This window comes from Suncus etruscus, chromosome 7 (assembly GCF_024139225.1).
Source record: "Suncus etruscus isolate mSunEtr1 chromosome 7, mSunEtr1.pri.cur, whole genome shotgun sequence".
Classification (NCBI taxonomy): Eukaryota; Metazoa; Chordata; class Mammalia; order Eulipotyphla; family Soricidae; genus Suncus; species Suncus etruscus.
Genome location: NC_064854.1, coordinates 17,242,252 through 17,255,035, shown reverse-complemented (window position 1 = coordinate 17,255,035; position 12,784 = coordinate 17,242,252). Strand labels below are relative to the sequence as shown.

General features: G+C 45.0%; 1 protein-coding gene across 1 annotated transcript in view; it reads right to left on the bottom strand.

The window, feature by feature from the left end:
• ITIH2 (inter-alpha-trypsin inhibitor heavy chain 2) overlaps positions 1–12,784 on the bottom strand; it is a 34,224-nt gene that overhangs the window by 542 nt on the left and 20,898 nt on the right. Inside the window, exons 15-19 of the mRNA XM_049776336.1 lie at positions 12,117–12,251; positions 11,400–11,513; positions 9,947–10,145; positions 8,601–8,773; positions 1,207–1,318 (exon numbers count right to left, since the gene is read on the bottom strand). Coding sequence (XP_049632293.1) covers positions 1,207–1,318; positions 8,601–8,773; positions 9,947–10,145; positions 11,400–11,513; positions 12,117–12,251 — 733 coding nt within the window. The remainder of the gene's footprint in view (positions 1–1,206; positions 1,319–8,600; positions 8,774–9,946; positions 10,146–11,399; positions 11,514–12,116; positions 12,252–12,784) is intronic.

Genomic DNA, 12,784 nt, shown 5'->3' with positions numbered 1-12,784 from the left:
GTGTTGGCTTTCTTTGAGTTGAGGCCATGTTTCTACTGAAAGAACAGGCCTGTGGTTGAATCCTTGGGCACAGGCTGGCTGGGCTCCTGAGGACTGGGGCAGGGGGTGTGCAGGGAAACTGAGACCCAGACTACCCTGAAATCTGTCCGAAAAACCCAGCAGTGCTCTGTCCACTATCCTTGAGCTTCAGACCAATGTGGCTAGTCCTAGAGACCTCCACTTCTTTCCAGGGTCTGTAGGGAAGCCTGGGTTGGGGGAGTCTCTAACAGAGCAGCACAACTTGACTGATTTGGGGAGCTCACTCAAAGGTCAGCACTTAGGTTAAGTCTTTTGGGGAGTGGACTTTACTACTATCATTTTAAGGCTCAATGCCGATACTTATTTTAGGGGTGAAGTTGGTGGAGGCCAACGACATTTGCTACAGATTCATTTCTTCATTCTGAGGCCACATTCAGCTGTGCTCAGGGGCTGCTCCTGACTCTGCACTCAGAGGTCATTCCTGGCAAGTCTGGGGTGTGGGATTCCAGGGATCAAACCTGGGTCAGCCATATGCAAGGTAAGTGCCTTCCCTGCTGTACTAACACTCAGCCCCAACAAGGTGTTTGGGGGACAAATTTGGTTGCTTCGTGGAAACTAAATAATGGCCCCTTGGAGTGCTCTAAAATGGTTCCAAATTCAGCATATGTGAGTCAGCTGCAAAGAGGAGGACTGTGTAGAATGAGGTGGGGATTATACATTCAAGGTGTTTGCCAGGTTTCTGGGACGTCACTCTGACATGAAAGTGAGCCCTAGGGGAATTGGAGCCATAGCACAGCAGGTAGGGCATTTGTCTTGCATGTGGCCAACCTGAGTTCAATCCCCAGCATCCCTTAAGCTCCACCGAGCACTATCAGGAATGATTCCTAAGCATAGATCCAGGAGTAACTCCTGAGCTCTGCTAGGTGTTGATCCCTCCCTCTGAAAAAAATATAGTGAGCCCTAGTTCATTCGAGAACCTCTGTGTAAGATACATAACAGATGGGCCTGACATGAGGGTCCCCTCACAGGAGGACACTACAGACTCTCCCTGCATCTCCTCCATGGTGGCATCTCATTCGTTGGTGATGGCATCCTCAGTCATATCCCAGTGGATCGTGCCTGACTCAGCTGACCTGTATTTGACCACATCAAAGTTCTTTTCCTGGCTGTCATGGACCCAAGACGTACCTGGTGACACTTAGCTTGTGGCCCTTCACCTCCATGCTGGCCTCCGGCTTGGTGGGATCCTTTCCTGGCCGCTCATTAAAAATCCGGACCTCAGGCTCCTGCATGAACTGGCCTGGTGGGCATGGCAAGTGGTTAGTGAGAGTAGTGTGCCCAGCAGCCTCTGCTCCTTCCACAAACATCCCTCAGACAACATCAAGGAATGTGGGTTCTGCTAGTCATTCCCAGAGCAAAAGGGTTCAGGGTTCGTATTTCAGCTGAGCTTCAGGGTGGAACAGAAGCACCCCCATGTGCATGTGTCATCAGATACATAGGAGTCTTTCTGGGTTCCGCTTAGACTGTTGGGGACTGACTTGTTTGAGGACATTTTGCTGTTCTCTCTGCCATAGCCCAGCTTTTCACCTAAAAGCAATATGCAGTCTTGCTGTAAAATTTTGAGCTAAGAGAAAAGAATGTGTAGCTGCAGGACATAATTTAGCTCTATGCCCGGAGGAGAGTAAAAACTGCCTGGTACAGTTATCAGAAACTAGGCCCCATTCCTTAAGACCACATTCCGGAGTAATTTAGGCTGTTATCAATAAGTATATGCTATATTGTCTGTTCAAGATCACTTAGGCAAGCACATACTGCACCATTTCCTGATAGTCAAGCAATTAGGAATGCAGCTAGAAGGACAATAGAAGTTTCCATTGAAACAGCACGTTCAGCATAGCTTGAAGGTCATCCAGCCCCTAGCCCACTGCCCACTTCCTTATGAGCCTTCGCGCCAAAAGTATGATTGACATCACCTTTGTACTGCCCCTTTTCTCCTTCACTATTTAAGAAGGAACTGTAGCCAATAAAGACACCCTTGAACAGTGAGACGCTGCCTTGGGTCTTTATTATTAACCTCTCTCAGATTTTTTACAGTGTGGTTGTGCTTCTACTCAGCAAAATAGAAGTGCGGTCGTCTGAGAAGCCTTTCCAGCTAATTCCTGCTGGCCGGGCCCCCCTGGGGGGCTTCAGGACCCTGCATTTTGGCGCCCAACGCTGGGCTCGAAGATCACCGCCACACTCCGAACGACTACAGGTTGGCGAGTCTAGAGCTCCTTCGTAAATCGCGGAAATTACCTCATCAGGGTAAGCGTTGAAACGAGTTAGCCTTAATCAAATATTTAAACTGCAGTTTTTCCAGTCGTTCCGATCGCCGCCCCTGATTGGCTTTTGGGGCTTAACCCATAGGATACGCTACCATGGGTAATTCTTTGAGTACTGAACTTAAATTCATTAAATATATACAGTCTGAGTTGAAAGCCAGACATATAGAGGTTACCAAAAAAGATATTTGTAATTTCTTAATATTTGTTCATGATGTTTGCCAAAAATCTAGTGTTCCTGGGCTCCCTCTCGCTCTAACTCTGTCTCTCAGTTTCCTTCCTCTTCTGACCCTTCATCTTTACTTCTGCCGCTGCACCCTCTGTGCAAAATCCTAAACAGCCCTTCACTTCCCTAGCTTCAGCTCCGTCCCTGTTCCACCAACTCCCCTCCTTAACCAGCAATTGCAACAATACAAAGCCTTTAATTGGAAAAGCCTCACAGCTGTTTCAAGCCGTGTGACCCCAGCCCCTTACACGCTCTCCTGCTTGAAATCTATTGGGGGCGGCGCTGTCTCCCCCGCTGAAAAGCTGAACTCTTGCAAAGTTAACTTTTTCTCCGCAGTAAAATCTTTCCTTCCAGCAAGCAAGCACACATTCTAATCTCTGAGCTCATCGCTGGCTTCACCTTAAAGGGACAGCGCCCATTTTCCAAATCCCAGCTTAAACCCGGTTCCACACGGGGCAACAAACTTTTGCTACTCCCCCCCCCCCCTCCTGGCCATGCGCCGCTTCAGCAATTTCAGCAAGCAGGGCGAAAACCTCCCATCCCTTACTATACAAATGCCTATCTTCCCTCAGGCTTTTATAATTGTCTCTCTGGTGCTACAACTGTTCCCTTTTCCTGAGTTGGGATGCCTAAGTTGAAATGTTTTTCTAAGTATAAAGGCCACAGTTGGTAAAATTAAAAAGTCTTAAATGTGTTACAAAATGTCATAATAAGTTTAACCTACGCAAAGGTGACGTACCTGTTTTTAAAACTAAGTTTCTATGTAGCTAAAATGCAAAAAAAAAAAAAAAAAAAAAAAAAAAAAAAAAAAAAAGCCCGCCGTTTTTTTTTTTTCTCTCTTCCCTGCGCTGTAAGCTCGGCCTCTAAGCTTTTAAAGGCGCAGTGTACATTTTCCAAACCCTAGCTTGTCAGCAGCTCTGTGCCTGAGTCACTCTCCAAAGTCTGTGTCACAGCAACAGGAAAATAACAGCAATAAACACCCTTGTTCATGCCTCTCAAAAATTTTAAAGTAAGGTCATAATTCTGTTACTTGTAATAACAAATTATCAGTAAACAAAAAACCTTTTCGTGCTTTAAAACTTAAACAAACACACAAATATTAAAATTTAAGTCTTTTTTAAAATTATTTTTAATCTTAAAAGTATATGAAGTTTGTAAAATAGTTCATGTCATGGGCATTTTTTAGTAGCTTAGGCTCCTTAATCTGCATTTAAATATTTCTTATATTTTGTCTTTTTAATTGCTCTTTCCTTCCCATGTTTGCCATTCAAATCTAATAGTTAAATAACATTTTGTAACATTTTTAACTTTGTTTTTAAGAACCTCTGCATTGGGAAAAAAAAGCAAAACTCCTTTGTTAAAATTACTGCACATGTTTAGAAAGTTAATTTTTTAAGAACTAAAATAATACAAGTGAGCAAAATAAGTTGGTCAGCTTTCCTTAACAATAATGTATAAACATTCCAAAACTCTAAGCTAAGCCTAAGCTCTTTTGAATGCATATAAATATAGCAAAATAGCATTGCCATTTGAAAAACTTAAACCAAATAATCTAAACCTTAAAAGTGGTTAGGCAGTTCAAATAGTGGCATAAAAGCCATTTCAATAACAAAAACAATATGATAACTAGTTAAATAAATTTGTTCATAAATTATTGTTCATAAACTTAAACCTTAAGTAGCTTTATTTCTTTTCTTAATTTCAAGCTTAATTTTAAACTCAAAGGTAAGTACAAATAATTTTGCATTTTCCAAGTTTAATCTTAAGTTGTCTCTGTTCATGTTGTGGTTAGCCCTTTTTAAAATAATATTGTTAATTAGTATCATAAAAGTAACTAAATTTTATAAGCAAATTAACAAGTATTAAAAATAATTTTGGTCTTAAGCTCTAGGTGTGTAAATGCATCAAATGTCTTTAACTATATTTTATAATGTCTAAACATTTTGTCAATTTGGTATCTAATATTTTTTACAAATTATTCACTTTAAGTCTTCAAAGTAAAAACAGTTGTTTTTTAAAGTCAGTTTTTTATACCTTTAATAATCATAGTTCATACTCTTGTGTTTAATCATAAAAATTTTAACACTTTATTACAGCTGTCTTACTATTCTACTGTAAAACCAATTTATAACAAACCTGTTCCTTTACAGCAAATGATATCATACTTCAGAGTGCAGACTCCTTCTACAGTGCTCACTAAGCAATTTACTTAACAAAATTTTAACTGCTAACATTTTACTTTATGTTTTCAACTTTAAATTACAATTGTTTTAAAAATGTTTTGTGTTAAAGCTAAACCTTAAAATTTATTTTCAGCAGTTCCACTCCAGCTACGTTAACAATTTTTTTACAAACATGCCGGCTAAATATTTAAAAGCGCTTGTCAATTTTTCCAATGCAAATTTTGAATAAGTCCTCTTGTCTGTTCATGTGTGTGTGTTATGCGTGAAAGTGGCCACAATGTTGTGTTTCGTGTTTGTTCTGTCTGTCTATTTGTTATTTTTGCATTTCATATAAATACAATTTTTAAAGCCTTATCCATTTTTAAAATTTCAATTAATTTTTTTTACCTGGCTTAGTCTCGTCATCTAACAAACTGTGAAATCCTGCCAAAAATCCTGTGCTAAGCTAGCTTTGTTCTATCAGCATGGCAAAAAAGGTAGGGGATGGTAAACCCCAAAAATTTCTCAAATGGCCATCAGGAATAACTTTTTCCTGGAGAATTTTTGGACTTTGCAATCCCCAGTTTTTCTGCTATGTGTAGTTAAGGCCAATAGAATAAGGCCAAATTTGGCTAGAAAAAGAAGCATCTAGCTTTAATATAATAACTAAGAAGTTTAAAGGAAATCATTTAAGTTCAGTTTAAAGGTTTTTGAACAATTGGCTATCATTAATTATAAGATTTTTTAAAAGTGCTAAAGTCTGGCAAAAGTCAGAAGGCATTCCTGTGGCATTCAAAAATAATCATTTTACCTCCTGCCAAGTTGTTTTCTTATAGACCTCCTACAGCTTCCTGCAGTCCTGTCCTCATTCACTTCAAAAAAGCCTGCCACCCCACCTGCTAGCTGCCATTACTGCGAACCTGTTTCTAACTGACTCTGCCTAAAGAAAATGCTGAAATTGGTACTCTGCCTGGCTGTCCTTGATGCCCACTGCCACCAACCACCCCCTTCGCACCAAGGCTTCATTAATTTGTTTGCTCCACTTCACTCCCTTGCAAGACAATAGCAACACCTCTGGTTCCTTCCCGTCCCCTTTTAAGGAAGAGTAAGCCACCCCCAATCAATTTTGCCACAACCTGGCCCATTCACCCATTCCCCAGGACACACTGGCTATGTCAGCTCAACCTCTCCCATGCCCTGAGCTCTTCAGAACTCTGCCGGCTTCCCCACCCTTCCAGCCCATGCTGTCCTCGGGACCCCCCTCCTCTTCTCAGCTCATCCTTGTCATGATCAACGCTTCCGCCCTCCGCCCAGATGCAAACGCCTTCGGTACCTGCTGTTCACCCACCTCAAACCTCATCCTACAGCTGGTCAACGCCTCCACCATCACCGACCCTGCCTGCTTTGGCAACCTCCTGCCTGTCTCTAACCCCTTCGCTCTGCGATCCAGCCCCAAGCCTTACTTCAGCATCACCTTGGAACAGGTGGTAAAACTTGAACTTTGCCTTTTGGTACCCAATATAATTCCCCCTATTGAAAATTGTAATCAAATTCTTGTCATTAATTCCTCCTTTCAGTTCATAATTGCCCCCAATTTAACGTTTCTTGCCTGTTTCACTGGTTTATCTCCCCCATTGTTTCACATTTGTTTTTTCAGTCCTAAAACTACTGTGTTTTCATTGTTTTAATGCCTAACTTACCTGTCAAACCTGCTCTCACCCTAGCCTTAATCATAGGCCTGGGTGCTACCGCTGTAAGCACAATAATTTATTCATTGGTTCATACTCTAAAATCTGTCAATGCCTTAAGTATAACTGTTGTTAATAATGTTTACAAACTTAAACTAAGTTTACAACACTTAAAGCACATTGTTAAATCCCTAGCAAAGATAGTGCAGCAAAACCACCATGCTTTAATTTGGTTTCCTTTTTTTTTGAAGAAAGGGGGAGTCTGTGTAGCCCTTAAGGAACAATGTTGTATTTTTAAAGACAAAACTGGATTAGTTAGGGACAGCGTCCAACATATTGGTGATGGTATAAAAGATTTTGAAAAACATTTCGATGAAGAACAAGGTTGGTACCAGGATTGGTTTTTCTCTTCCCCTTGGTTCTACACAATCTTGTCCACCGTTGTGGGCCCTCTTATTAGCCTCATGCTGCTCTTTTCTCTTGGCCCATGGATTTTCCGCAAAATTACTGCCTTTATTAAAAACCAGGTAGATGAAAAGGCAAAAACCTCTATTCAGGTTAACTACCAGCGTCTAACCCCGCGTGACTCCTGTGAAAACTTGGCTTTAGTCACCAAGCCGCCTTTCCAGCCACTAGTTTCCAGGAGATAGAGCGCATAGCTAACAGACGGAGCTCGCTCCGGCACTTGTGCTCTCGGCTGTGGAGACACCTACGACGGGATTAGCAAGGTCCCAGTTAGGGCACGGCCCTAAAAGGCTACAACGCATAATTCGGATCTCTGCGCGCACCCACGGCGCTTGTAGCCACCTGTTAAATGCGGCTTTGGCCGTGTCCGACCTGGTCAAACCTTGTATGCCTAAGACACGGTTCTTCCACCCGCTCACGACTTTCCTTCTTTTATTAGAAGAGAAAGGGGGAGATGTTGGGGACTGACTTGTTTGAGGACATTTTGCTGTTCTCTCTGCCATAGCCCAGCTTTTCACCTAAAAGCAATATGCAGTCTTGCTGTAAAATTTTGAGCTAAGAGAAAAGAATGTGTAGCTGCAGGACATAATTTAGCTCTATGCCCGGAGGAGAGTAAAAACTGCCTGGTACAGTTATCAGAAACTAGGCCCCATTCCTTAAGACCACATTCCGGAGTAATTTAGGCTGTTATCAATAAGTATATGCTATATTGTCTGTTCAAGATCACTTAGGCAAGCACATACTGCACCATTTCCTGATAGTCAAGCAATTAGGAATGCAGCTAGAAGGACAATAGAAGTTTCCATTGAAACAGCACGTTCAGCATAGCTTGAAGGTCATCCAGCCCCTAGCCCACTGCCCACTTCCTTATGAGCCTTCGCGCCAAAAGTATGATTGACATCACCTTTGTACTGCCCCTTTTCTCCTTCACTATTTAAGAAGGAACTGTAGCCAATAAAGACACCCTTGAACAGTGAGACGCTGCCTTGGGTCTTTATTATTAACCTCTCTCAGATTTTTTACAGTGTGGTTGTGCTTCTACTCAGCAAAATAGAAGTGCGGTCGTCTGAGAAGCCTTTCCAGCTAATTCCTGCTGGCCGGGCCCCCCTGGGGGGCTTCAGGACCCTGCACTTAGACCAGGTCATGTTCTTCCAAAACAGAAGAATCTCCAGCCTGAATTTTTGTTTGTTTGGGGGCTCCTCAGGTCTCACTATGTGGGGGTCCCTTGCAGTTGTGCTTGTGACCCACCAGTTTCAGGTATCAAACCTGGTCTCCCTTAGCTGAGCTGCCCTCAGCCCCTTCTGCTGAGTTTTTGAGGGGTGGAGAGTGAGTGTGGGCACCTCTGACATTGCTCGGGGGACCTGCAGTGCTGGGAGCTAAACTGGGGTTAACTGCCAGCAAGATAAACTCCTCAGTCAGCCTCATCCTGGCTCTCCTGCCCAGCACAACATGGGGGAAATGTCTGTTTCTTCTCCCAACTTGACTGGTCCTATTGGTGGTGATGAGACCCAGACCTTGGCAGACACAAACCTCCATCCAGGTGGCTCCACCTGCCCTATGAGCCCTAGGGTCCCTCCTGTCATCCCCTGGGAGCCATGATCTTTCAGGTCCCCCCAGCTCACTAGGACACCAAGCTCAGGCCTCCCCAAGCTTCCTGAGCATCCTCCTCCTCCCCCTGACCACACCTCCAACAGGGTCCCCAAAACCTAGCCACACTTACCCAGAAGCCCATGTGCCTTGGGGGAGAACTTGTCAGTGGGGGGGATGTAGATGCCCAGGAAGTCGACGTTGGTGGGGTGCTTCTCCCACACGCGATGCAGCAGGACCGAGAAGGACAAGTCCTGGCCAAGTAACACGGTCACGTCGCTCTCCTCAGTCAAGGACACCACCACCCTGGGGTGGCAGGGAGGAGACTCGATATCAGGGCAGAATGTGCCGCCCATCAGGGCTTTACACAGGATATATGGATCTGCTCATTCGAGTCTTCTCAGCTAGCTATCTAGCCCTGGGCACCAGTTGGCTCTTCTAGATGGTGGAGGTGTCAGGACTCGAACTTGGGGCTTTATAGGGAAGTGCTCTAGTGCTGACCCCCATCTCCAGCCCTGCAGGCTTCCTTTGTGACTGCTGGTGTTTCTTTCCTTGACAGTATTTCTTGAGGTGTTGGGGGATGTTATTCCTGGCAGTGCTTAGTGGCTTCTCATGGATCTGCACTCAGAAATCACCCCTAGCAGTTGGGGAACTATATGGGATGCCAAGGATCGAACTCGGGTTGGCTGTGTGCAAGGCAATGCTCTCCGCTCTAAACTATTGCTCCCCTCAATAATTTTTGAAAGGGCCTGTCATGGGCATATCTAAATTTTTTTGGCTGGCTCTTTGGACCACACTCAGCAATGCTTAGAACTTAAAACTTAGAACTTAGGGGGTCGGAGGGATAGCATAGTGGTAGGGCATTTGTCCTGCATGTCCAGGATGGACATGGGTTCAATCCCTGGCATTCCATATGGTTTCCAGAGCCAGGAGTGATTTCTGAGCACAACGCCAAGAGTAACCCCTGAGTACCACTAGGTGTGACATCCCCCCCTAAAAATAAAAGGAACTTAGAACTGGGCTCTGTACTCTAGGATCACTCCTAACAGAATTCTGGACACCCTGGGGTGTACTAGGGATCAAACCAAGGCAGACTTTGCCTAAGGCCATTACTCTACTGCCATAGTATTCCTTTGACCCCTCTGTCCCAATGTATAAAATCATAATTCTTATTGCTATTGATGTTTGGAGCCAAACCCACTGGGACTCAGGAGTTCTCCCCACTGTGAGCTCAGGGGCGACTCCTGACAATGCTGGGGGGATCGGGCAGTGCTGGGGATACAACCTACACTCCCTCATACACAGCCTGTGTTCAGACCATGCATTTTCTTTGGCCTGTTCCTCTTTCTGCAGGGAAGTGTCAGTGTGTGGCAGTGTGTCGTGGCTTCAAGGTGTACTGAGGGACTTTCTGGGGCATCTGTGCTGTTGACGGGGAGGAGACAGCGGGCCCCTGCTGCTCAGATGGGTCCTGGCACTTACCTGTGGAAGTTGATGTATACTGTGTCAGACCAGGACAGGACATTGATGAGTGAGCCTAGGCTCAGGGTGATAGTCTCGCAGGTGACCTCCATTCGAAAGTTCTGGTGCCGGAAGCTAAAGCTTAAGGTCCCGAAGTAGGTGCTCAGCTTCCCCTTCTCAGGCCTCTTGGCCCCTATAAGCTGGCCGTTGACAGTGATCCCTGAGGGGAACAAAAAAAATATAGGGGATGAAGACATGGCACAGCGGGAGAGGGCTTTTGCCTTGCATGCCACCAACCCAGGTTCTATCCCTGGTATCCCATAGGGTCCCCTGAGCCTGCCAGGAATGATTCCTGAGTTTAGAGCCAGGAGTAATCCCTGATTACCACTAGGTATGGCTAACAAATTTTTCAAACACATTTGTTTTGTTTTTATTTTTGGGCCTCACCCGGTGATGCTCAGGGATTATTTCTGGCTCAGAAATCATTCCTGGCAGGCTTGGGGGACCCTGTGGGATATTGGAGCTCAAACCTGGGTCTGTCCCAGGTCAGCTGCATTGCAAGGCAAATGCTCTACCGCTGTGCTATCACTCTAGCCCTTTTCAACTATTTTAAAAAGGGGGGCCAGAGCCATAGCACAGCAGGGAGGGTGTTTGCCTTATATACCACAGACCCAGATTTGATTACACCTGCCAGGAATAATTTCTGAGCACAGAACTAGGAGTAATCCCTCAGTGCTTCCAGGTGTGGCCAAAACCCCCTATTTTTAGGAGCTTTTGTTTTTTAACAAAGGTCCCCCCCCCTTTTTTTTTTTTGCCCAAGTATGCACCATGGATTAAATGTGCTAAATGCAAATGGCAGACAGTACAGTGACTTGGGCATATACCCAGCATGCTCCACACCCAGGTGCCTGCTGGATACTACATGGTCCCCAAGCATCTTCCCAGAATGGCAGGTTTCCCCTAATAGCACCACTATATCCCGGGCCCTTGTGTTGAACCAAATGTTCAGTTGACTCAAAACTGCCAGTGTAACCCCATGGCTTCCTGGGAGGCCTTCAGAATAAAGAAAAATTAATTGTGTAAAAGAATCCCACGACTGTATCATGAACAACACAATCTTGTCATTGCGGTATTTAAATAAAGTTGTTTAAAATTCAATAAAAAATAAAGAAAAAAATCAATGTGTCACTACTGTGATTGTTTTGCTTCAACATGATTTCTTTTGTAGTTGTCAATTCTAAGTGGGCTTGATTCTCATTGAAGTCAGTGTGGCCAAGATGGACCCTTTCATGCTCAGGATTTTATGTGCATGAATGAGACCTGGAAGTAGGCTGGGATCGTCCATTTTTCAAGTTGCCCGATGGAGAGGAGCTCCCATGAACCCGGATGCTGACTAAGATGAAGGTGAGGAAAGGACAACAGGGACACTGTGCGGACTCAACATGGGAACCCAACCCCCTTCCTTTTGATTTACCTAATTCCGGATCCGAGACCAGACTGAGGATTTTCCCAGGCTCTGAGTCGATATTGAAACAAATGTTCTTCTGGCTTTTTGGAAGGTAAATGATGAAGTGTGGGTCATTTTCCACTGGAAAATGCACAACAAAGATTGAAAACAAAATTGAAGACAAGACAATGATTCAGTCACTCCCTGCCTGCCCCCTCCCCACATATGGGCAGACCTAGACTCTTTGCATTGGACCTTTGCAAAAGATACCCCTGGAGCATTTAGGTTTGCCAGGTCTGGGACTTGATACTCCATAAAGCTCCTGAGCACCACAGGGTGGGTGATGGTGGTGGCTGAACCCCTAAATCTCAAAAATGCTCCCCACACCTGTTCTCCAGGTAATGATATACAGATGCTCTGGCATACTCTATACCCTAGGTCACCTCTCTGGATGCTCACTCCAGAAATAATGTTCTGGAATACTCCAGAAAATTCCAGAAAGTTCTCCAACAGATGGGAACAGAGTGCTGTGGACTGTGGTTCTCCTCTCTTCCCCCCTCCCCATATCTTTAGTTGAGATCTTAGGTAAGGTCAGGGTCACCCAGTGGGGGTCATCCCCTCAGGAAAGAGAATGCAGAGAACTCAAACTGTCTCTGCACTCAGAGGGGACCAGAGCTCTCAGGGCCAATCAGCTCATTCATGGAGTCTGCCCTGTGGCCCCTCAAGGGAGTCCAAAGCCTTTACCTCGCATCACGTGTGGGGGAGTCATCTCCAATATAGGAGAACTTTTCACAGGCATTGGCACCATCTGCGTGGGCACTGGGCTGGCCCAGGAGGGGATGGAGCTTGGAGCAACTTTGCTGCCGTAGTACAGGGCACCTGGGGGAGAGAATGAGCAGCTGTGGTCCTTCAGATCCTGATTGGCTTGGCCAGCCCAAGGCTTGTCAGGAACTGAATCAACTGAAGCAGGAAGACCCGGAAGACTGGAGTACACACAGGCTTGCTGGCCTCTTTCACTTCCTGTCCTTTCACCACTCCCAGCAATACCCAGGGATGCCCCTGGCCTAAAGCTCTCTCCCAGCCATGTCAGGGAGTCTTTCAGCACCCAGGGCTGAACCCTAGGCCTCACAGTGCAAGGCAAGTGCATTCTTGCAGCTCTAGAGTCGGTTTTGGGTAGCAGAGACATATATATGTGCCTTTGTCTTATCACTTACAGGAAGTGCTGATGGCCGAAGCTACTCTACTCAAGTCCTTGGCATTTCTATCTGCTTCTCTTTGACCAGGACTAATGCCTGTGCTGTTTATTCTAGAAAACTGATGCATAATTCTTTCTGTCCATTGATGAATAAGTAACACTGCAACCACATGGGGGAAAATATCTCCTTGCCACCTTTCCCTCAAATTGTATTTAC